Genomic DNA, 26,556 nt, shown 5'->3' with positions numbered 1-26,556 from the left:
CTCTAAGTACCTCACAGAAATGGAGTCATACAGTATTTGTCCTTCTGTGATTCATCATGATGTCTTTAAGGTCCATCCATTTGTAGCATGTGTCAGAATTTCCTCTTTTTAAGGCTCAGTGATACTCCATTGTGTGTCTGTTCCGCATTTTCTTTATCCATTCACCTGTTGTTTGTGTTGTTAATAGTTCTGTTGAATGAGAAGGAGGTATTTGTCATGCCACTTTATGGACTTGGATGTTGTTGGGTTTTTTTGGTCATTTTATTTTAGAGCAATTGTTTTTTCATGGTGTATTCATTGTTAAGCAAAATTTATGTTTATATAACTTTGAAAATAATTATATTTTGAGGCAGTATGTCATTTCTCTAAGGATAATAATTTAAATATTTAACAAGTGCTAGAGTTAGTTCACTGTCTTGGTGCTGTTGTTTCTATTTATTCTCTAGATGCTCAGTTGAGTATGTACGGGATGTTGCTATAACATAATATTCTAGGACCATTGGGTTTTAGGAACTGGTCCAGTGGATACTGAATCATAGAAATATCACCACCTTCTAAGATATAGAATCTACAAATAGTCTTCAACAGTGGGTATAACAGACTTAACCAGGTACATGTAGAAGTCAAATTAGTTATTGATGTCAGAAAAATTCTGGTTCAGTTTTATGCCCTTCTCCTGGTAATTCTATGTGTAAGTAGGTGTGAGATGGGGTCCAGAAGTCTGTATTTTTATTAACTATTCAGGTCATTATAATAAATCACCCAGTTTGGGAAACTGACACAACTATTCCATATAATTTATTGTCCTTACCCTTCAATTTCCATAATCACATCTTAGTACATTAAGTTCTATTACAAAAATATAAACATTTGAGTAACAAGATAAAAATGAACCTTACTTGGGGATTTAGCTTTAAAATTAATTACAAATGAGGAAAAATTATTTGAACATTCAAAATATACCATTAAAGCTGGCCACTGCGGCTCACACCTGTAATTCCAGCACTTTGGGATGCTGAGGCAGATGGATTGCTTGAGACCAGGAGTTTGAGACCAGCTTGGGCAACATGATGAAACCCTATCTCTACAAAAATTACAAAAATTAGCTGGGTGTGGTGGCACATGCCTGTAGTCCCAGCTGCTTGGGAGGATGAGATAGGAAGATCACTTGAGCCCAGGAGGTCAAAGCTGCAGGAGCCATGATCGAGCCACTGCACTCCAGTCTGGGTGACAGAGTGAGACGCTGACTCAAAAAAACAAAAACCAACCAAACAATAATAAATAAATATATACCATTTAAAAAAAAACCCTTATTATACTTGAATATTAGAAGTCAGTTTCAGAAATGATACGAGAACTTTATAAATTTTGGTGCTATGTATTTTTTATATAAGCAACATTTCATTTTACAATTTTGCTGTGTAGAAGCTACTCTTACCTTTGATTAGTCAGCATTATCTTTCCAGATATATGGAACCTCTGGTACAGTGTCTTCCACCTCTCCCTAGAGTGTAGAAGAACAAAGCAGGTTTCTTTCTAGGGTGCATGAATGTAGGAATGATGCCTGGGCTTTGAAGAAGTTGTAATATAATAACAGTTACAGTTAAAGTTTGCTTACTATGTTCTAGCGTTGCTCCAAACATTAACTTATTAGTCCTCCTAACAGCCCTGTGAGGTAGGTTTCATTTTTATTCTCGTTGACGGATGTAGAAAGGGGGGAACAGATAAGTTCAGTGACTTGTCCAAGGTCATAGGGCTAGTTATTGGCAGAGTAGAATTTGAACTTGGGCAGTCTCTGACTCTAGAATCAACACTCCTAACCACTGTGCTATAATGGGAGATAATAACTGAAGAATGAAAAGTAGAGTAGATGGAAAAGGGAGAACATTTTGAAGGATGAAAGAACAATCTTCATTCCAGAATTTCTGTGGAATCTCCCCAGCATTAAACTATCTAACATAATGACTTGTCCTCCCAGTTTATGTGACTTATCATTCGCAATTTCTCTTAATTTTCCTTATAAGTTAAAAAAAAATGATGTTGCTTAGTCCTGGCTATAATAACAAATAGAAAATGAGGTGTTTGTGTTTTATTTAACTGGGAGATAAGAGAAATATAGTAGAATGAATCTTCAGGGTTTAGAACCCCTGCTTGGAAACAAACGTATAATTTTTGTTTGTTTGTTTGTTTGTTTTGTTTTTGAGACAGAGTCTCACTGTGTCACCTAGGCAGGAGTGCAGTAGTGCCATCTCCAATCACTGCAACTTCTGCCTCCCGGGTTCAGGCGATTCTCAGGCCTCAGCCTCCTGAGTAGCTGAGACTACAGGCGTTCACCACAACGCCTGGCTAATTTTTGTATTTTTAGTAGAGACGGGGTTTTGCCATCTTGGCCAGGCTGGTCTCAAACTCCTGATCTCAAGTGATCCGCCCACCTCAGCTTCCCAAAGTGCTGGGATTACAGGTGTGAGGCACCGCACCCGGCCCAAACGTGTAATTTGAAAACACTTCTCATATGATTATGGTTTGTAGCTGATCGAGAACAACTGTCTGAAATCAAACGTCTCCCTAACTTCCTGTGGTACTTTGGGAGCAAGTTAACAGAGCACTGTTGCACAGAGTGGTGACTGTAATAAATAATATAGCATTGTATATTTCAAAATTGCTAAAGGCATAGAACTTAAGTGTTTTCACATACTTTTTTTCACAAAGAAGTGAAAGGTGTTTTATATGTCAAAACATCACATTGTACCCCATAAACATATAATATATACAGTTTTTAAAAAGTGGCAGAGCGATGTTTTACCATATGGTGTTAAAGAAAAATCTGACTTGCCAATGACTTAGCTGGAATTTCTGAATTATATAAAAACTAAAGGGATCTAGAGATATAAGAAAGAACAGTAGGCTGGGCGTGGTGGCTCACACCTGTAATCCCAGCACTTTGGGAGGCTGAGGCGGGTGGATCACAAGGTCAGGAGTTCAAGACCAGCCTGATCAACATGGTGAAACCCTGTCTCTACTAAAAATACAAAAATTAGCTGGGCATGGTGGTGTGCACCTATAATCCCAGCTCCTCAGGAGGCTGAGGCAGGAGAATCGCTTGAACCCAGGAGGCGGAGCTTGCAGTGAGCCGAGATCGCAGCACTGCACTCGAGCCTGGGTGACAGTGAGACTCCATCTCAAAAAAAAAAAAAGAAAGAACTGTAGAATGCTGAGGGTACTAGCTCGGGCCTGAGCTCTCTTCAAGTAGTTATTAAAAATCAACAATAAAGATATCATGAAGATTTACTTTGCCTCTTACTTGTATAGCCTAGGAGGAAATGGGTTTGATCTCATCTCTTTTAGCAATGCAGCAAATCAGTCAGGGGCTAATGTATTCATTTTGGTTCTCCCAGTCAAGTAAGCAATCCAGATGTCAGTGATCAGAAGCCTGAAACGTCAAGCCTTGCTTCAAACCTTCCCATGTCAGAGGAAAGTAAGTACCATATTCTGTGCATGATTGAACAGATATTCCTATAACTAGTAATGCTTTTCTTATAGAGTTAGTTTTTCATAATTGCCTTGTTTGTCCCAAAATATCCAGAAGGCTCTCCCATCCTTGTTTTTGTGTGTGTTTATCCTTGAGCCCTCCTGTAAGCTTTATTGACAGACCAGCTGAGAAAAGGTCACATGGAATCCACTCACCCGAGGGGTCACACTCCATGATTTTATTTTTGTTTTGAGATTGGATGTTCTAAAGGTAATAGTGTCTTACAGAAAATCAGAGACAATTATACTTAACCATATATACTTCCTATGTATATTTTTTAAAAAGGTGTAACTTTTTTTAAAAGGTGTGTCTTGAGTTCTATATAGTGTTTCCTCCAAGGTGATTCTATTCTGGTGGTTCTCAGACCTTTAGCCTTCATAAGAATCATCTAGAATACTCGTTTGTAATGTAGAATTCTAGTTTCACCTCCAAAGATTATCCTTCAGTAGATCTGATGTGGATAGGGAATCTGCATTTTTGACAAGTTAGCCAGGTGATTCTGGTCCATGTGGGAAACTGTCCATATTGTGGAAAACCACTCTAATCGATAAAATGTCTCCTCTAATTTCTTGAATATCCCACTCATCCCCAAGAAAAAGACCTGTTCCCTAAAATCTTATACTTTACATACTTCAGGGTCAGGAAGTAAGTAAGTTGAGTATTCTTGCTTCTTCCAAATAATTTCCTTTTTTCCTTCAAATACTTTGGTTCAGCTGGGCATGGTGGATCTTGTCTGTAATCCCAACACTTTGGGAGTCTGAGGCAGGAGGATCACCTGAGGCCAGGAGTTTGAGATCAGCCTGGGCAACAAAGTGAGACCTCCTCGCTACAAAAAATAAAATAAAATAAAATAAATAAAAATTTTGGTTCATTTGAAGTCTACATCTATACTTCCCCTACCTTTCTATTTTTACTTTAGACTGTTGTCCTATTCATTCTGTTCTTTATTTTTTTTTATGTTTTTTGAGATGGAGTCTTGCTTTGTTGCCCAGGTTGGAGTGCAGTGGTGCAATCTTGACTCACTACAACCTCTGCCTCCTGGGTTCAAGTGATTGTCCTGCCTCAGCCTCCCAAGTAGCTGGGATTACAGGCGCATGCCACCATGCCCAGCTACTTTTTGTATTTTTTTGTTGTTGTTTGTTTGTATTTTTTTGAGATGGAGTTTCGCTCTTGTCACCGAGGCTGGAATGCAATGGCGAGATCTCCACTCACTGCAACCTCTGCCTCCTAGGTTCAAGCCGTTCTCTTGACTCAGCCTTCCGAATAGCTGGGATTACAGGCACACACCATCATGCCTGGCTAATTTTTGTATTTTTAGTAGAGATGGGGTTTCACCATGTTGGCCAGGCTGGTCTCGAACTCCTGACCTCAAGTGATCTGCCGGCCTCAGCCTCCCAAAGTGCTGGGATTACAGGCATGAGCCACCACACCCAGCTGTTTCCTTCTTGTCAGGATGTAAGCAGTATACTTGCTCCTGTCAGATATAGAGCCTATTATTTGTGTTTCGTATGCTATCCATTTTTACCTTTCCCAAGGACTTTGGTACTATAGTTTTCCTGCCACCACTTGTGTGTCATCACTGTCTTCTCTTTTTATCGTTCCTGTCAGTAAAGAAACATCTTACCATTTTAAAACATAAACACTGCTCCCCCCACGCCCCCCGCCCTTAGCTCCACATCTCTTACTAGTTATGGACCTTCTCTTTGTTCTGTGGCATATCAGAACTTCTGCAAGAGTTGCCCTCACTTGCTTTTTCACCTCCCATTCACTTTTCCAGCCTCTCAAATTTAGCTTCTATCCTCACTCTTCCAATGAAACTGCTGTCGTCAAGGCCATTAGTTATTTTCATGTTGTAAATTCTAGAATACATTTCTCCTCACATTCTTACTCTCACGACTTTTCCTCCCACCTTTCCCCTTTGATGGCCCTTCTTTTGTGGGCCTCAGGGCTTAATTCTAAGGCTACCATCTTTTTTCTTTTGGGATTCTCCCATCCATTACATTACTTTAAATATCTTGTACATGGTTAATGAATTCCATATTGATATTTCCAGTCTGACTTCTCCCCGATTTCATTTGTGTATCAAACTGCCTGTGTGACATCTTTACTGGAAGGAAAATCATACCTAAGATGTTCAAAAAAGAACTTTTGATTCCTTTAGCCCCCATGACATACACTCTTCTCCCAAACTTGCCCATCTTGGGAAGTGGTATCACTCTCCGTCTAGTTGCTCAAACTAAAAACCTAGGAATCATCTTGTGTTCCCCATTTTCCTCATTCTCTACGTCAAATCCATCAGAATGTCCTGTTACCTTCAGAATATATTTCAACTTCTTTGCCTCATCCCCACTGTTGCTATTCTAGTCCAAGCCGGCATATTACTCACTTGATTCTCCTATAGTATAATAGGATATTATATCTTGACTCTTTATAATCATTTTGTGGTTCCCAAGTACTGCCAAGATCAAGTCTCATTCATTCTCCAGAGAAGTGAAAATTGGCCTCAGTCTCCTAGGATGTTGTTGATTCCTTCCAGAATTAAATTAAATTGGAGGAAGATAACGGTTTGAGTTTTTTAATGTATGTGTCAACTGAGAACCATTGTGTAGAATTCAAATAAACTTACCTTACATTCTTTGCAATGGATTGTCAAAACTTTAGATCTAATTGACATCTCCTTCATTTTTGTCAAAATGATTAGAGGTGAATGTGATCTCCAATAATTATTTTTAAATACCTCAAACAATAGCATTGGACAAGCTCTTCTGTAATAAACTCACAGGTGTTGATTTGTCTTGCTCTTGAGCATTTGAGTTGGCCCCTCATCTGCTTTTGATCAGGGTTCTCTTTTTGGGTGACGCACTCTTCCAGGGAACATAATTAGACATAAAGTTAATTGGTTCACTTTTAATCAGATATTTACAGCGTTCATACCAGAAGTAGTAATCATGAGGGCCAAGCCTTCATAGCAGCTATTCCAGATGAAGTCATGGGCGTCAAGAGGACAGTAGCTGGAAAAGTCTTTGAGAGTTCATCAGAGCATCACATCAGTTCCTCATGTCTGTCTCTGGTTTGCCAAACTTAAAGCCTTCACTACAAAACAGAAAAAATTGTAGTATAGAAGCATACTTGTATCTCTTCTGCTGTTGATTATGCATAGCAGTAGCAGTGGTTTTAAAGTAAGGTTGGGTGCTTCCCCCAAATCTGTTTTCCTGCAAGTCATTCTTAAGGCTTTTACTCAATATAGTAAGCACTTAAAGAACAAATAAGCTGAAGTAGAATAATGTGGTTTTCTAGACACAGAGCTTGCTTTTTAAGTTTGCCTATCAGCATAGCTGAGAGCTTAGGAGGTTGCTTCATCTATTATTTTAGATCAGTAATGGGTAAAGGTAGAGATCCTTACCAACCTTCAGCTCTTTTCCATACCCCACCCTTCTTTTTTTTAACTGCCTCTGGAAGTCTGTAAACACATGTATAAACAAAAAAGTGAGATATTTTCTACCACATAGTCTTTCTATCTGGTGTCCAAGCTGTATTCCGTTAATTAGTTTGAAAGACTATACAGTGAGATGTGCAGTTTTCCCATTCCATTTTCGAAAGGTTCTAACTTTTTAACCTGGTGATATTATCTTTCTTTCAGTTATGACATGCACCGAATACATCCCTCGCTCATCCAATGATTATACCTCACAAATGTATTCTGCAAAGTAAGTTGAATAATTATTTCCAAAATGCATATGCTTTTTCTGTAGATTCATTGCAAAATTTAATATTATTTTTCCTCTAAAATGATAGATATTTATTTTTACCTCTCTTATTCTATCGTCATTCCAGTTTTTAATTCCCTCTAAATATAGTCTATGTAGTATCCTTTTAAAAAGTAGATGGTTGCCTGCAATGGATCATTTTACACAAAAGCTTACTCTAAAATGAGTAGGCACTGAACATGCAAAATAGTGTTAGTGATCAACCATATCATTGATTGACCTCTGATCATTCTCTCTGTCCTGTACCTTGACATATAGCGTACAGATTAATAAAAACAAGACTGAATTTCTCAGTCCAATCTGTGTTCAGTTTTTTTTTTTTTTTTTTTAAGACAGAATCTTGCCCTGTTGCCCAGGCTGGAGTGCAGTGGCACGATCTTGGCTCACTGCAACCTCCACCTCCTGAATAGCTGGGACTACAGGCATGCCACCACGCCCAGCTAATTTTTGTAATTTTTAGTAGAGATGGGGTTTCACCATGTTGGCCAGGCTGTTTTCAAATGGCTGACCTCAGGTGATCTGCCTACCTCCCAAAGTGCTGGGATTACAGTCGTGAGCCACCACGCCCAGCCTGTGTTCAGTTTCTTGATTGAGGAGTGTCCTCAGAGTAGAACCGGGCTTGAAGTTAGACAGGTTTGGTGGATTAAAGTCACTAAGAGGTTATGTTTTGGGCCTTCGTGGGGTAAGATCAGCATTAATATCAGCCAGGTTTTTCATCTCCAAGGTGGGTAGGTGCAGAACAGAGTGTATACCAAGCTACCTATTGTGCATAATAAAGAGTGGACCTATGCATACAAAGACACATACAAGTGCATTTATTAAGCCAGGATATGTTCTTATGTGCTTACAGCTGCTGGATACATAAAGAAATTGGTAACAAAAGCAAGAGATACTTTATGGGGCTGTTATAAAAAGGAAACTGTCTTTCTTTTCCCTAGTTATATCCGTTTTTACCTTTTGAATTTTCATTAGTTAAAAAATAAACTAATTAAAAAGTCAACCTAATCAGTTCCTCTAATTTTTAATCTGGTATTAACACTAATGGTGTCCTTGGGCTAATCATTTTCATGTGACTTTCTTCTGTGAAATGACTGAACCTATTCTCTGAGATTATTATGAAGAAATTAGATACTAAATGTGAAAACACATTTGAGCTTTGGGCTACAAAGACTCTGTTTGAAAAAGGACATTATGGTCTTTACCATATCTGAAGATTAATCCATTTAAGGTCACTAAGATTTAAATCATTCCCATGTAACTTTAGTAACAACTCTAACCTGAGCTATTTCCTGGACTCCGATCTGGCTAAGAAGAATAGATATTTTTAAATTCAGTTTTTTAGAATCTACTGAGATGTGAATATGTTGCAGATTCCAAATTCATTTATTCATTCAGAAAGTATTTGCATACCTGCTACATTCAGAATTCCTTATTAGCTATCTTAATTATTCTATCTTAATTCAGACCTCTTTATTACTTACCTGAACTGTTTTTTAACTGGATCTCCATTTCCAGTTTCTCCTCCCTTTCTAAACCATTTTACAAAGCAGTGTCAAAATAATCTTTATTAAAGAACAGCTCTGATCTTGTCACTCTTTGCTCAATAATTTCAGTGGCTCTCAGTTTCAGATTTGCCTTTTAGCCTGGAATTCAAGGTCTTTGCTTCCTTTCTCTCGCTACTTCTCTTAATACACTTCCCTTAGTTATCTGTGCTCTTTGCAGGCAGAAGCCCTTGCTTTCCTTACTCTGTACCCTGGCAGGGCTTTTTTCTTGTCCTAGAACACCCTTTCTCTCCCAATTCTGTACCTTTTATCTGCTCAGTTAGTATATCACTTCTTTATGGTCTTTCTTCATCTTCCTCTTCCCCCAAAGGTGAAAAAAAAAAAATTTCCCCTTTAAAACACCCCCTGCTATATTTTATTATGCTTACATGGTACAAATAGCATTTTCTTTTTTACTTATATATACAGTGTAACTCACCAAATGAAATAATTGGTATCTAAAAATTCAGTGCAATATCATGGATGAAATGATTATATCTGCTAGCTAGTGTAAAGTCCCAGGATTTTCACTGCTGAAATCTCTAGCTGTCCCTGATATGGTGGCACCAACTAGTGGCAGTATGCCCTGACTTAAATATCATCGAGGAGATTGAGTCCTGTCTGGAGCTTCCCAGATTTTGTTACTTACCTGGGTTCTGTTTTGTAGACTTGATTTGAGGATATTGGAACCCATCTCTACTTCCATTTTTTGCTGTGTTTGCTTGCCTTTTCTCCACCAGCCTCACCCGCTTTTCCAGTCTCACTTTCCCTCTCAGAACTTTAGTTTGGTTCAAGGGGCGGGGTGGAGAATGACAGCCAATTGCCAATCTTGTTCTCTTAGTTTTCTATTATATTAGGATTTTATTCTAGATGTAGGCATAAGGGCATGAATGAGTTTAATCCATCCTTGTGTCTCACATAGGGCCATGCATGTAGCACACTAGAAATGTTTGTAGGATAATTGGAACTTGGAGGGATGTTTGGAACTATTAAATTTTTCATAAAATTGTTCCTTGGGTTGATGATAGTAGAACCTGGAAAGGAGGAAAGGCTTCTACTTTCTGATCATAAGAGCCATTTTAGGCCGGGCGCAGTGGCTCGCGCCTGTAATCCCAGCACTTTGGGAGGCTGAGGCAAGTGGATCACTTGAGGTCAGGAGTTCGAGGCCAGCCTGGCCAACATGGTGAAACACCATCTCTACTAAAAATATAAAAATTAGCCAGGCGTGGTGGTGAGTGCCTGTAATCCCAGGTATTTGGGAGGCTGAGACAGAAGAATTGCTTGAACCAGGGAGGTGGAGGCTGCAATGAGCTGAGATCATGCCACTGCACTCCAGCCTGGGCGACAGAGCAAGACTCCGTCTCAAAAATAAAAAATTTTTAAAAAGAGCCATTTTGTGTGGAAGATTAGTCTCCTTGTTGCAGATTCTTTGCTGTTAGTGGTGGTAGCTATTTTACCTATTTTTTGTTACTAAAGTAAATCACACAAAAGTTTTCGTTTTCTTGAAATTTTCTAGACCTTATGCACATATTCTCTCAGTTCCTGTTTCGGAAACTGCTTACCCTGGGCAGACTCAATACCAGACACTACAGCAGACTCAACCCTATGCTGTCTACCCTCAGGCAACCCAAACGTATGGACTACCTCCTTTTGGTAAGGCACTCTATTGTAAACAATTTCTAAGAATGTTGATTTTATTCCCCAGAAACTGATCAGCCATGCGTCATTCTTTACAGAGCACTTGGTTACATATGTGGTTGGGTATGCAAATTTGCAACAGTATGTTTGATGCACGTAATAAAAAAATCATAGTTTTTCAGTACTCATTTAGCTATTGTATATGTACTAAGTCTTGACCCTGAAGCTTGGAATCTTGAAGTGTTTGGTAAATTCTTTGAGGATTTGCTATTGATTTGACTTACTTTATATACAATGTAGTATGGTACTATCATTAGGAAAGCATAATAAATATTTTTCAAGGTGGCCAATTTCTTGCTAAAACCAGGTAGTCTGAATATGTATCATAGTTTGCTCTGTGGTTTTTTTTTTTTTTTGCCAACTTCTCCCTCTCCTTTCTCCCCTAACCCCACCCAAAACTGATCAGATATTGTTCTGCTGAACCAAAAAGTCATTTTAGAATACCAGAAATCCCCAATTTTCTTATAACCTTATGTGCCTAGGGAGTTATTTTCATTGGTTTTAGGTGTCTTGGACATGAACTATAAATTAAAATGATTTATCAGAAGTCACTTTAAGGTTCTTTGGGCACTTAATATCTGTGCTTATTTTTCTATGTGTGTAAATGCAGTGTGCTTCATTGTTCCTTCCCTGCTTTCCTGAAATGGGTGTCAGAAAATTAAAAGAATACTATATTATTTAAAAATATGTAATATGTAACAAAATTTTATTTCTATAGACTTTATTTAATCAAGCTACGAATTAGAAAAATTTTCCAGACAGATGACCACACAGATTCTGGATGTATTAATGTACCTGCATCTAGTTTCCGCATTCCTGTTTCTCCTGACCCATTTGGCTACTCTTTTATGATATTGGCAGCTTTCTTACTTTTAGGCTTGTTAGAATTCTTTGGCTCCTGGTAACTGCTAGAAACAAGAATTGGGAGTTATGTTGAATAATAGTGGGGTTGATAACTTCATGTGAAATGGCAAACAAAATTTCTTGTTTCCCCATTTGTATATCCATGTTCCCATGCTCGTTAGTATCAGCCAGGGTACTCAGATCTTATATTTATGATATGATTAACCAGCCAACACTGAATGGACCTTTTGAAAGGAGACCTCTCTGTGAATATGTTTGTGTTTATTTCTTTTTGGTTATTTAGAGCTGATTTTTCAACAGTTGAGTAATAATAGGCTAGCAATTATAAGTTTTAAATTATAGTTTTTTAAATCTTCTGTTTTGATTTGAATTATTATTAGCAAGCCCAAGCCCTTTACAACAGTTGATCATTCCTGCTGTTCAATATTAAATACAACTCCTATTACATCTCTGAGCATGATTTATGGAATACCTAAGATAATTCTGTGTGCGTATGGATCCTAGACATAATTAATTTTTAAATGATCACTATATTTCCCTTAAACTATTATTATTATTTTGAGACAGAGTCTCGCTCTGTGCACCACCAAGCCTGCCTAATTTTTGTATTTTAGTAGAGACAGGGTTTCACCATTTTGGCCAGCTGGTCTTGAACTCCTGGCCTCAAGTGATCTGCCCAGCTCGGCCTGCCAAAATGCTGGGATTACAGGCATGAGCCACCATGCCCAGCCCCCTTTGGGCAGATCTCTTGAGGCTGGGAGTTCGAGGCCAGCCTAGCCAACATGGTGAAACCCTGTCTCTATTAAAAATACAAAAAAAAATTAGCCGGGCATGGTGGTGGTCACCTGTAATCCCAGCTACTCAGGAGGCTGAGGCATGAGAATCACTCGAACCTGGGAGACAGAGGTTGCAGTGAGCCGAGATGGCGCCACTGCACTCCAGCCTGGGCGACAGAGCAAGACTGTCTCAAAAAACAAACAAACAAACAAACAAACAAACACACATTAATACATTAAAAAAGAAAAAAATTCTGTAAATAGATCTCTATTAAAACTTTGAAGGATACATGTTTATATTGTATGTTGGTAATATTGTTAGTAACAGGCTCCTTTAATAATCTGGTTTTGTTTAATATTTGAGGGCAAGGAAGACTTGTGTTTCACAATTTCTTCTATCAGTAATTCAGAAAGAGATAATCATTAGCTTAAATTTGACTTTAAGTAACGTATGAGACTTACTGGAGAGAGATTTTGGTTGGGGTAATGTGAATGATAGAGATGGCATATTCTCAGAATTTACCAGAGAAATTATAAGAGAGATTTGTAAAACTTTTAAAAGTGACTGTATTTTGAAAAGTTGTTTTCTTGTGTTTTATTGTGTGGCTTTTTTTGGTAATGTGTTGAATTAAGTAGGAGAAAACACTTGATTTCTTTCTTTCGAAATCAAGATTTTGATACATTGTGTCATCTTAGTGCTGCATGTTTTCAGATTAGCTAATTTGTTTTGTTTCAGATGCAAATAGAGCTTCAGAAAAATTCATTATAATAATATTACCTTGTCTCTATTATTTACTATAACAAGCTGTGTACTAAGAATAAGTATTTCACAGTGTATAGTATTGTCTCATGTAATCCTCAGAACAGCTCTAAGAAGTAAGCTAGCTTTATCCCTTTTTATAGGGGAGAAACTGAGAGTTAAATCATGTGCCCAAAGTTCATACAATTAGTAAAAGCCCGGGATTATAATATTGTTTCATTCTAGAAGTGCTTATAAATTCTATATCAGAAAGATGGTCTCAGAGTTGACTTTGAAATTAAAAAGCTTCCTCCTCTTGAAGAAAGGAGAAAAGACTAGAAGAAATCTAAGAAGGCTATATGATGAGTAATCTTTTAAAGTAAAGAAATACTGATCATATTCTTTCCAGAGCTGTATACAAATGGAGTGGAATGGCAGAAAGGGGATTAGAAGTTTAACTTCTAGGAATCTGAAGGAGTATGTGTAAGGAAAAGGGTACTTGTTTAATGTTAGTGGGAGTCATAAAATATGCCTTTAGGTGCCACTGTTCTGATTTCTTTTAAAAGAACTTTAATGTGAGTTGGAGGAGGGAGTGATATGCATTAAGAGCCTTAAGGATGTTCATTTCATTTGCCTCAGTAATTTCACTTCTGGGAATGTATCCTGTGGAACTAATTAGAGATACCCACAAAAATGTGCTGACCAACATACTCATTGAAGCGTTATTTATAATATGAAAAAATTGAAAACCTAAAACTTGAATATTAAGGTATGTGTTAAATTATATATGGCTGCTGCATAGCCATTATAAATCATATTCTTAAAGAATATTTAGGGTCTTGAGAAAACAGTGTATTATTAATTGAAAAAAGCAGTATGTAATAGCAAAAACACAATGTTGTAATACCAATTTAGTATTTTAAAAAATATGTGTATAGCCAGGTGCGGTAGTGCATGCCTATAGTTCCAGCTACTTGGGAGACTGAGGTAGGAGGATCGCTTGAGCCCAGGAGTTCTGGGCTGTAGTGCGCCATGCTGATTGGGTATCTGCACTAAGTTCAGCATCAATTTGGTGACCTCCTGGGGGTGGGGGACCGCCAGGTTGCCTAAGGAAGAGTGAACTGGCCCAGGTTAGAAACAGCAGGTTAAAACCCCATTGCTGATCAGTAGTGGGATCATGCCTGTGAATAGCCACTGCACTCCGGCGTGGACAATGTAGTGAGACCTTGCCTCTAAAAAGAAAAAAAAATGTGCATAAAGAATAATTGGAAGCAAAAAAAGTGGCTGTTTTTCCTACAGACGTTTTAAAAAATATATACATATACTTTGTTTATAATCAGGAAAAGTACTTACATTAAATTGTTTACTATTTATAATAGCTTATCCAAATGAGCTGCTCAATCAACAAGCCAAAATATCCTTTCACGTGCTTTTTCTAGCATTGGTGTGTACTTCAGTTCCTCACCAGACTAATCTCTAAGGAGCACTATACGAGTTACTATAAATTGAACTGATGAGATTAGTTTGGATAGTGACTAATCAATAGTGAAGTACTTGTACTGAGAAACTTGGGTAGAGTTTGTGATAAGACCCCACTCTGGGGGCAGCAGGAAAGCACTCAGAGACAGACTGACTTTCCCATTGTTAGCCTGACGGTTTCTCTGCAGCAGGCTCTTGATGCTTAAAAGTACTTGAGAAACTTGGTAGTTGTTGGCATAGAGCAGTGGACTGGGAGTCAGGTAATTAGGGTTTGGTTTCCTTGTTTACTGTGAGCAGTAGTGCTGTGGAGTCAAACCATTGGGTCATGCTGCCTATTATCTGGAATTCTGGGAAGGGTGCTTTTAGAGGAAGATGATTTGCATGTCTGAAGAGCCAGGTCTACAGTGATGCTGGAGGTGCTGTCCATGTTGTCTTTTATTCCTCATAAAATAATTGTGTATGTTAAACATCTACTTTGTGTTTCTGGCCAAAGATATTCAAAACTAGCTAGCTATCTCCTACTTATTTTGGACATTTGTGTTCTAATTTTTGATCTTAGGGAGACTATCAAAACATTCTCAGTTGATCTATTCTTATTAATAAGGTATTATTTTCATATAGTGTAAAAATAAACATGTTTATAAATCTACCACCTTAGGGTCAAAACCTATTTGGAAAAAGAAATCACAGTGATGACAATAAATCTGAAAGTTATTGTGACATTGAAATAGCAATTTGTTTACCAAAAAGTGTGATATACAATCAGCAGGAATCATAGCACTGATATTCACATTTTATATCATAAATGTTTTAGAAACGACATTCTCAAATATTTTTATTGTTGAAAGTCAAACATAGCAAGAATTTTAATTATGGCTAATCTGGACAAGACATATTTAAATGATCATGAATTATGATGGGGCAAACGCTTCTAATTCATGCCAGCGATGTCAGTATTTCTCAGTCTCTTAAAATAAGTTATTTCATGTGATTAATAGATGAGAAAAGAATATCATTTTCTTTTTATGCATTAAGAGTTTGGGGCAAAGCCAGGCACAGTGAGTCATACCTATAATCCCAGCACTTCGGGAGGTCAAGGCAGGAGGATCATTTAAGGCCAGGCGTTTGAAACCAGCCTAGGCAATATGACAAAACTTTGTCTCTGCAAAAATACAAAAAGTAGCCAGGCGTAGTGTGCCTGTGGTCCCAACTATTCGGGGGTTTGAGGCAGGAGGATCCCTTGATCCCAGGAGGTTGAGGGTGCAGTGAGCTATGATTGCACCACTGCCCTCCAGCCTGGGCAACAGAGCAAGACCCTGTCTCAAAAAAATTAAAAAGCGATTATCATATCCCACTATTGGTCTTTCTAAGACTTTCATATTTCTTTTTACTATTCCTAAATGTACTTATCAACAAATTGGACAAATCTGAGTTGCACTGAAGTATCTCAGTGTCCTGGTGAAGCAGAGGTTCTCATTCTCAAAGTATTATATTTTTAATTGCATATATGTATTCATTGGCTATCAATTCAGTCACTCCTAGTTTATCAGAGTAGGAGCAAATAAATGAGATGAGTTAATGTTGAGTTTGAAGTCATGGCTAACCTTAGTATTGATGTCATACATGGAATGTGTTTGGTTGATGAACCTTCTTAGACCTAATTATCAGCTTCAACTACACTAACCCAGTAACCGTAGCTATTCAGAACACAGTGAACAACCAGGCATTAAGATTTTTTGGGCCTGGCGTGGTGGCTCATGCCTGTAATCCCAACACTTTGGGAGGCTGAGGTGGGTGGAACTCCTGAGGTCAGGAGTTCGAGACCAGCCTGACCAACATAGTGAAACCCCATGTTTACTAAAAATACAAAATTAGCTGGGCATGGTGGTACATACCTGTAATCCCAGCTACTAGGGAGGCTGAGGCAGGAGAGTCGCTTGAACCCGGGAGGAGGAGATTGCAATGAGCTGAGATCATCGTGCCACTGTACTCTAGCCTGGGCAACAAGAGCGAAACTCCATCTTAAAAAAAAAAAAAAAAAAAGATTTTTTTTTTTTAAAATAGGCTTTTATATAGCCAAAATTATCACCAAAAGCACGCACTTAAGAGTGTTTCACTCATAAGGAATATCCTTGGACACTCATGCAGATGCAAAGCTTTGTTTATGGTTGCCTAGTTTATTGCAAATTAAAAGGCAGATACAGCTAAGGAAGTCAAGAAGTGACAGACCACAGAGGAAAAGCAGTGAAATTAGAACCTAAAAATCAGAACTATAATTAAGTTATATTTAGTATTAAACAATTGTCTTTACACATCACAATAGCCTCTGCAGTATCTCTGTAATATATATAGCACAGCACAGTTTTTATTTTTGAAACAGTAACTGAGAAAATCTAAAGGTATGTGTGCTATTTCCTCCCTGCTCAGAAGGCAGGAAAGGATATAAATATATTTTAGAAAGATTGTCACTCAGGAGCATTATGGTAAAAAGAAAATAAAAATGAACAGCTATGATGTTTGTCAGTATGAGATAGATTTATATGTTCTAACTTGGAAAGATGAATCTTAGAGGTATTATGTGGAAAAGCAAATTATGTATACTATGTATAACACAGTCCTTGGCTGGCAGTGGCTCGCGCCTGTAATCCCAACACTTTAAAAAGCCAAGGTAGAGGATTGCTTGAGGCCAGGAGTTCAAGACTGGCCTGGGCAACATAGCAAGACCCCACTTCTACAAAAAAAATTAGTCAAGTATAGTGGCACACGCCCATAGTCTCAGCTACTCCTGTAGCTGAGGCAAAAGGATTATTTGAGCCTAGGTGACAGAGGAAGACCCTGTCTCTTAACAACAACAACAACAAATCACAATCCCATTTTTGTTAAAAAGATTAGTGAATACATAGAACAAATCTGGACTGAGTGTAGTGGCTCATGCCTGTAATCCCAGCACTAAAGGAGACTGGGGCAAAAGGATCGCTTGAAGCCTGGAGTTCAAGACCAGCCTGGGCAACAAAGCAAAACCCTATCTTACTTTAAAAAAAAGAAGAAATCATCTGGGTGACTCTTCTGCAAACTGTTAATAGTGGTTAAGTCTGGATGATGGGATTATATATGACTGTATTTTTTTCTAAATTATGTATTTCTGTAATGTTTTTAATTTACGAAAATAAGCAGGTATGTCTTTCCTAATCAGAAGAAACAAAAGTAACAAAATAACCAGCTTAAGAAGGCAGAGAAGTATTTAATATATTTTAGAAAAATTTGGTCCTTGTTTAATGGGTAAGTGAATTTTAAACTTATATGGAATGTCTCCTACCTTGACAGTTTGGATAAATTATTTATCACTGTACATGAACATCAGGCACTCTTTATAACAGATACTCCAGTTGGGTGTCAATAAGTCTTTTTTTCTGAATCCTGGTCAATTTCCCCCAATCATTGAAATGAATTTATATACATATTGGGATTTGTGGCAAGCTTTTTGTTTCTTTGGCCTCATCCCCTAATTCTTTGAAAGTGTTATTTGCTTGTGCTATATTACAAGTGGGAGATTCAATAATTTTCTCTTACAAGCAAATTTATTTTTGTTTTAAGATTTAGATTTTAAACCTACTGGCTGATATTTGAAAGCATAACCATGCTCCTCAGTCCCAGTGTATTGTTTGTAATTGGTCCAATTTATCTGATTCAGGTGCATTGTGGCCAGGTATGAAACCTGAAAGTGGTTTAATTCAGACTCCATCTCCAAGTCAACACAGTGTTCTTACCTGCACTACAGGGTTAACCACAAGCCAGCCAAGCCCAGCACATTATTCTTATCCCATTCAAGGTAAATAGGCATGGTTGTGTGTGTGTTTTTAAATTATTATTATTGTTTCTTGTTTTTAATCTACCTGTATCTCCAAACAAACAAATTGGATAATACAGGAGCTCTGTCTTCTAAAGTAGAAAGGGGGTCATACTTGGATTTGTGCATGCTTTTTGTGTTAGGCAAACCACAGCTTAGGAGTGTGGTTTATAAGTAGTTTAGCCTTTGAATGTGAGCTGCTTAATAGAATTGAAGCCTTCCCTTTTGCATGTTGGTGTCCAGAAAACGCCTTGATTTTGTTCTAGTCTATTTTCAGTGGCATTTTGTCCTATAAATGAGCAGAAGACTCCATGGGTTGGAATTTTGCTGACCTGTATGAATTGTCATAGCAGTATGTAAGCTGTGTACTGCTTTTCTGCTGTGTCTTTTGTCACACTTATACCCCATTTACTACTTGATGAGAGCATTTCTCTTGCTCAAGAAGTTCATTCTTAATTCTCTTTCAGGATAAAAAGCATAGTATTAAAAGCCTAAGCTCTAAACGTCTTTACCTTCCAAGTTCTTCCTCTAACAGAGTTAGAATTATGACAGGACTATTAGGAAAGAAGACAAAAAACTCAAAAGACACTATGGAGTTAATTGCCTATTCTTCCAAATCCAGGGCAGGCAATTTGTCATTGCTTCAGACTGGGACTAGTATCCTTGTACCTGGCTTCTCATCTGCCTCTTTTCTCCTGATATTTCCCAGCTTTTAAATTGTATTTCTTATAAAATGGATAGTAGAGGGATTAGTATGGGACGTCAAAAACCTATCTGAGGTACTCTTAATGTATAAACTTTGGTGATGAAAAAACGTTTTAATGTAGGTTAATTAGATTTTGATTTTCAGCTTTAACTGTTTTCAGAAATGTTTGAAAACTGCTTCTCCTTGGTCCAGTGGAAACAGAACTGGTCTCTATGTTCTGAGACCTTCCTCTGAGCTACCTTTACCTCCTGTTGTTTACCAAGTCTCCTCTTTTCTTTACTTGCTTCCTCTTTTTTTTTTTTCTCCCCTTGTCCTCTCCCTCTTCTTTCTTTCTAAGATGGGAACAAACCAGGAGGGAGAAACTTGAGAGAATGGCTTTGCCTGTCTTCTCCACCACTCCCTTTCATTTTTATAGAGTATTGCTCTATGTTTTTTTGTTTTGTTTTGTGACAGAGTCTCACTCTGTTGCCCAGCTGGAATGCAGTGGCACAATCATGGCTCACTGCAGCCTTCACCTCCCGGGCTAAAGTGATCCTCTCACCTCAGCCTCTCCAGTAGCTGGGACTGCAGGTGCACACCACCACACCCAGCTAATTTATTCTATATTTTTTTAGAGGCTGGATCTCACTATATTGCCCAGGCTGGTCTTGAACTCCTGGGCTCAAGCAATCCTCCCACCCCAGCTTCCCAAAGTGTTGAAATTATAGATGTGAGCCACCACACCTGGCCCTAGTATTTCTCTATGTTAATAGGCCTTTTGGGTTCAACCACAGGTAAGTCTAGTTGCCAAGTCTCTTCTCAACAGGTATATCTCTGATAACTTACACCTAGGTTGTGAAAGAAGACCAAGGGTTCTCTTAATGCTCTACCAAAATGTAAAACCACCATTCCTCTGTAGTTATGTCTAGAATTTGAGGAATGTGATAGCTATGCTTATTTCTCACTCGTAAAACAAGAGGAATCACCTGTTTGGGGTCTGTTAGGATCCATTGCTTTAAAAGAGTCATGAGACTGGGCGTGGTGGCTCACGCCTGTAATCCCAGCACTTTGGGAGGCCGAGGTGGGTGGATCACCTGAGGTCGGGAGTTGGAGACCAGCCTGACCAACATGGAGAAACCCTGTCTCTACTAGAAATACAAAATTAGCCGGGTGTCGTGGCGCATGCCTGTAATCCCAGCTACTCGGGAGGCCGAGGTAGGAGAATTGCTTGAACCTGCAAGGCAGAGGTTGCAGTGAGCCGAGATTGCACCACTGTACTCCAGCCTGAGCAACAAGAGTGAGACTCTGTCTCAAAAAATAAATAGAAATTTAAAAAAATGAAAGAGTCATGAAAATATCCCTTAAACTTCACTAACCACTATTCTTATTTGTTATCTGTTAGAACATTTTTTCCTTTGGATTGGCTAACCTGGTTTCCTTCATTTTGCTATTAATGACAATTGCAGGTATTTATGAAGTGCTTACTATGCTCTTGACATTTTTCTAAGCAGTGGATAGATGTTGCTCATGTAGTCCTCACAACAACCCAAACCTCATTTTACAGGGGGAGAGCCTGAGGCACAGAAAAGCTAAGTAGCTTATCCATAGTCACAGTATTAGCAAATAATTAAGGCGGGACATTAGCTGGGCATTCTGACCCCAGAGCATGAGTACAATATTTATGCTTTTCAGTATTGAGGTCACAGTATCAATATCAACTCTCCCATAATTGAGAACCTATGCTAACAAATATCTAAAATCACTTATCCTCCCTTTTTCTGGTTGATCTATTGGCCCATTTTATTGTTCATTAGCACAGGGTAGAAATTAAGGCAGAAGTTAACCATTAAGTTATCAATTTTTGCCATTCTGACGAAAAAATTGTTAGAAAAACAATTGGCTAAAATGAAACGTGGTATTATTGGTATTAAATTACTGAAGTTCACCACTATCAATATTACTCTCCTTGCTGCTACTTTAACCTTTCCTTTTAGCATGGATAGTGAATGTTAGCTATCCAGGGCTGTTTCTTTCCCCCTGCATAACTACTCAATTTTTTTTAAGTGTTCAAAACACCGCAAGCGTTCTGCAATTGACAGCAGCCCATCCTCCCTGGGGGAGTTAGGGAAATTATCTCAAAAACCTATTCTGCTTCTGGCTTGATTAACTCTAATCAGAACCTTTTCTTTAGTTTGTACTTCAGTGGTACCATAATGAGAAGAGACTGCCTTTGTTTGCTCATAAAAATGTTTTGAATGAGTAGATCTGACTTCTGTAGTATCATCTTTTTCCTAGAGTATGTGGTGACTATGTGGCCCTATCTTTGATCATTTTCTTCAGCTGAGATGTTTTAATTGGTTAAATAATATTCAAGCGGCAAAATTAATTTCAGAATTTCAAAATTAATTTTAATTATATATATATTTTGAGACTGAGTCTTGCTCTGTCGCCCAGGCTGGAGTGCAGTGGCGTGCTCTCAGCTCACTACAACCTTTGCCTCCTAGGTTTAAGGGATTCTTGTGCCTCAGCCTCCCGAGTAGATGGGATTATAGGCACCCACCACCATGTCCAGCTAATTTTTGTATTTTTAGTAGAGACAGGGTTTCATCATGTTGGCCAGTCTGGTCTCGAATTCCTGACCTCAAGTGATCCACCTGCTTCAGCCTCCCAAAGTGCTGGGATTATAGGCATGAGCCATTGGGCCCAGCCTAATTCAATCTTTTAATGAGTGTCTTTGTAATCTAGTATCATTGGTAACACACAATAATCTATCTTTGACCAGGAGATTTTTTAAAAATTTTTATTAATAGGTTTTTTTGTTTGTTTGTTGTTTTTTGAGACAGAGTCTTGCTCTGTCACCCAGGCTGGAGTGCAGTGGCGCGATCTCACCTTAATACAATCTCCACCTCCCGAGTTTAAGTGCATCTTCTGCCTCAGCCTCCTGAGTAGCTCAGATAGGCACATGCCACCATGCCTGACTAGTTTTTGTATGTTTAGTAGAGACGGGGTTTCACCATGTTGGCCAGGCTGGTCTCAAACTCCTGACCTCAAGTGATCCACCCGCCTTGGCTTCCCAAACTGCTGAGATTACAGGTGTGAGCCACCGCGCCTGGCCTAGACTTTATTTTTTATTAATAATTTTAGATTTACAGAAAAGTTGAGCAGACAGTACAGAGTTCCCATATATCCCTCCTCCTGCGCAGTTTCCTGTTACTAACATCTTACGTTAGTATATTACACTTGTTACAATTAATGAACCAGTATTAGTATATTAACTAAGTCGATTGTTTATTTGGATTTCCTGTGTTTTTATATGATGTCCTTGTTCTGTTCCGGGATCCCATCCAGGATACCACACTACATTTAGTTATATCTCCTTAGGCTCTTCTAGACTTTGTAGTTTCTCAGGCTTTTCCTTGCTTTTAATGACCCTGACAGTTTTGAGGAGTACTGGTCCGGGTATATTTTAAGATGCCCCACTCTTAGAATTTGTCTGATGTTTTTCTCATGATTACGCTGGGGTTATGGATTTTAAGGAGGAAGGTCACAAAGGTAAGGTGCCATACTATCATCATTATGTGTGACTGTTGATATTGACCTTGATTACCTAATTGAAGTAGTGTTTGTCAGTTTTCTCCATAAAGTTTCTCTTTCCTCCCTTTCTGTACTCTATTCTTCAGATAGAAGTCACTATGTACAGCCCACAGTTAAGGAATCATGCTGCCCCTTCTTTAGGGCAGAATATCTACATAATATATTTGGAATTCTTCTGCCCAGATTTGTCTCTTCTCCCCAATTTGTTAATTTATTCAGTCATTTGTTTGTGGATTCCTAGATATTTAATTTATACTTTGGGTTATAATCCAATACTACTTTATTTATTTTGTTCCAGTTTGGCCACTGGGAGCTCTTTCAGTTGGCTCCTATGCCTTTTGCCATACTCCCATTTTTTTAGTTTTTGGTTTCCCCTCCCCCTCCCCCCCCCCCCGCCCCCGCACCCAGCACTTCCTTACTTCTTGGCACTACAAGATGCTCCAGGCTCGTCTTGTATATTACCTATTCAAGTCCTATCATCAACCATTTTTTTAAAGGAGTCCTGGTTCCTTTTATTGGAAAGAATGGTATTCAAAACCAAGATCTGGGCTTCCAGCCTGGGCAACATGGCAAAACCCCATCTCTACAAAAAATATAAAAATTAGCCAAGTGTGGTGGTGCGTGCCTGTAGTCCCAGCTACTTAGGGAGGCTGAGGTGGGAGGATTGCCTGAGCCTTAGGAGGTCGAGGCCTCAGTGACCTGTGATCATGCCACAGAACTCCAGCCTGGGTAACAGAGTGAGACCCTATCTCAAAAAAAAGATCTGAGCTTAAGGGGTGCTAGTTGCTACTGAGGTGTCAGGTGACATTTATTTTAGGCTTTCTCAGCTGACAGAGCAAACAAATATATGTGGGTATACTAACCTATGTAAATACACATATCTATAAATATTTCTGTATGTCGTAATCTGTATCTGTGTTAAGTTAAACATGAATTCTTACTGATTTCTTGAGCTGTGATCCATTATTACAGAGATCATTCTAAACCCTGTCCCTTGTTGATCTGAAAATCTCCACTCCAGCAATAAGAATCTTTTAGGCCGGGCGCAGTGGCTCACACCTGTAATCCCAGCACCTTGGGAGGCCGAGGCAGGCAGATCACAAGGTCAGGAGATCGAGACCATCCTGGCTAACACGATGAAACCCTGTCTCTACTAAAAATACAAAAAATTAGCTGGGCTTGGTGGCGGGCGCTTGTAGTCCCAGCTACTCGGGAGGCTGAGGCAGAAGAATGGTGTGAACCCAGGAGGCGGAGCTTGCAGTGAGCCGAGATCTCACCAGTGCACTCCAGCCTGGGCGACAGAGCGAGACTCCGTCTCAAAAAATAATAATAATAATATTTTATTAAGAGATTTGTATTATTTTGATTTACTGAGCTCCTTGTGTGTAGCAGTACTTGCACATAGTAGGCAATAAATATTTGATAAAGGATTAAGTGAACGAATGGCCCACTTAGGAAATCAGTTTTAACCAAAATATGTACAGCTTCTACTGGATCAGGAATTGTCAGTTATATTAGTCATATAATGAGAGTAAGTTTTAGGAACCCACCTGTCAGCCTTTAGCAGAAAATAATGATTTTAGGCTGGGCGCGGTGGCTCATGCCTGTAATCCCAGCATTTTGAGAGGCTGAGATGGGTGGATCACTTGAGGTCAGGAGTTTGAGACCAGCCTGACCAACATGGTGAAACCCCGTTTCTACTAAAAATACAAAAATTAGTTGGGAGTAGTGTCAGGCACCTGTAATCCCAGCTACTCAGGGAGGCTGAGGCACGAGAATCGCCTGAACTCGGGAGGCAGAGGTTGCAGTGAGCCGAGATCATACCACTGCACTCCAGCCTGGGTGACAGTGTGACAGAGTGAGAGTGCATCTAAAAAAAAAAAAAAAAAAAAGAGAAGAATGATTTTGCCCTTCACACTTAGTGCACACAAGATTGATGTATATGAATCCCACAAATATTTATTGACCATCACCTGCTCTATGTCAGGTGCTTTCCTAGATGCTGGAGATCGTAAGACAGCAGGATTCTGCCTTTTTGGAGCTTACAGACTAGTGGGGTGGGGGAGAAAACAAGCGAGTAAATACATAACAGATTTGAACAGTGCTCTGAAAAAAAAATTGAAAAAAAATTGATCACTGTGACTAAGGAAGCAGAAAAGGTCTTGGTTTTAATAGGTCAAAAAGACCCTCTTTGAGGAAGTGAGTCATGCCGAGGAGCCATCATGCTGGGAAGGCAAGGGGAGTGGAGAGAACAGTTTAGGCAGAGAGAACAATATTACAAAAGTCCTCAAATGATAAAGAGCTTGTCTGGTTTTGAGTAACTTAAAGAAAGACAGTGTAAGCAAAGGAGGTGAAGTGACATGATCTAAAATTAGAGAGGTGGGTAAAAACTAAATCTTGCACAAACTTTTATGTGCCATTAATGCTTGAATTAATCTTTTAACTTTGTAGCACTATCACTTAGTGCAGCTGTGCCACTTACCATTCTGTAACCATGGTCTTCTGTTCAAAGCTTTATCTGTATATTGTCTGTTTTAAGTGGACATGTAGTGGGGCCTGGTTCTCAAAAGTGTTGTCTTTCAAGTTTTTGCAGCTCCATTGTCAAAACAGGAGTGAAGGCTGTCCAAAAACAGTTGACCATGCCATTAGCATTTTGAGATCTAGCAGCCTTTAGATATATAATAATAGGAGCCACCACTTGAGTTTTATTTGGATCTCTAAATTTGTAGTTTTTGTTGCATAGTTCATTGTTGCTGCTTTTGTTTTTAAACCTGCAATTGAATATTATTTTTATTGACACACACACACACACACACACACACACACACGAGATGATCTGTATTTTTTTAAAAGTGCCTGGCTTTTTAGTCATAGCTGTATGTGGGGTAGGGCAGGCAGTGGTTGTATACATTTTTAGGTGAGTTTGCCTTGGGTTCTACGGTGGTTATAAGAGCCTAAAAAAATTACTTAATTATTGACTAACTTCCCTCACTAGAATTTAAACTCCTTGAGGGCCAGGACTTTGTCTTAACTATTTTGTCCTTCAGTGGCTGAAATGGTTTATAGGCACATAGTTGATCCTGATATACTTAATGGGTTTACTGAAGGAATGAGTGGCACATGTTAGAAATAATTTGGCTTAGTTGGAGAAAAAAGTGTTATTAAGCCCTATGAACTTTCTGGGTCAGCAGACCAAGATCCCCTATAATAGAAGCCAACTATTGCTCAGAGAAATTTGTGATTTTAGTACAGTACTTGTTAAAAACTCAGAGTTATCAACTAGCTAATCAAGCCATTAAACTTTCTAGCAGGGATATAATAAGAGTATATGGCCAGTTGTTTTTAAGGTCTACCATTTTACCTCCAGTACAATTCATTAAGTGGTTTGAAAATTGTTAGATTTCTAAAACCACCTTGTCAATCAGAGTACATTTTCCCCCATAGAGATCAGATATGACTGAGTTGTACCTCCCACCATTATTAAATTATGGAGAAGTGGCCGGGCCTGGTGGCTCATGCCTGTAATCCCAGCACTTTGGGAGGCTGAGGCGGGTGGATCACCTGAGGTCAGGTGTTCAAGACCACCCTGACCAACATGGTAAAACCCATCTCTACTAAAAAAATACAGAATTAGCCGGGCTTGGTGGTACATGCTTGTAATACCAGCTACTTGGGAAACTGAGGCAGGAGGATTCTTGAACCCAGGAGGCGGAGGTTGCAGTGAGCCGAGACTGCACCATTGCACTCCAGCCTGGGCAACAACAGTGATACTTGTCTCAAAAAAAAAGAAAAAAAGAAGATATGGAGAAGGTAGGACAGAATTAAAGATCAGTAGGTGAAAAAGAGGATTGTATGCCAGGACGAGGGCCAGAAGAAAACTGAACTAAAAATGGACTTGCTGGGGAAGATAAACGATTAAATCAATTCTTTATTTTATTTCCCACCTTAAATTACCTATGTTCAGTCTGTTTTATTGCAGGCCTGCCTAGGATAATGTACTGATAACAAAATCTGGAAACTATTCAAAATTCTTTTCC

The 26,556-nt window shown here is 38.8% G+C and overlaps 1 protein-coding gene across 6 annotated transcripts in view; it reads left to right on the top strand.

The window, feature by feature from the left end:
- Nucleotides 1–26,556, top strand: part of EYA3 (EYA transcriptional coactivator and phosphatase 3) — a 116,074-nt gene that overhangs the window by 43,956 nt on the left and 45,562 nt on the right. For 3 of the 6 annotated variants that reach the window (XM_030805279.1, XM_030805278.1, XM_030805277.1), the window contains 4 exons: nt 3,396–3,475; nt 7,170–7,236; nt 10,354–10,490; nt 18,085–18,222. In XM_030805279.1, the coding sequence (XP_030661139.1) occupies nt 3,396–3,475; nt 7,170–7,236; nt 10,354–10,490; nt 18,085–18,222 (422 nt within the window). The remainder of the gene's footprint in view (nt 1–3,395; nt 3,476–7,169; nt 7,237–10,353; nt 10,491–18,084; nt 18,223–26,556) is intronic. The other 3 variants (XM_012498555.2, XM_030805281.1, XM_030805280.1) reach the window with 1 other exon arrangement.

The sequence above is a fragment of the Nomascus leucogenys genome, chromosome 24, assembly GCF_006542625.1.
Source record: "Nomascus leucogenys isolate Asia chromosome 24, Asia_NLE_v1, whole genome shotgun sequence".
Classification (NCBI taxonomy): Eukaryota; Metazoa; Chordata; class Mammalia; order Primates; family Hylobatidae; genus Nomascus; species Nomascus leucogenys.
This window is presented reverse-complemented; position numbering and strand designations above follow the sequence as displayed.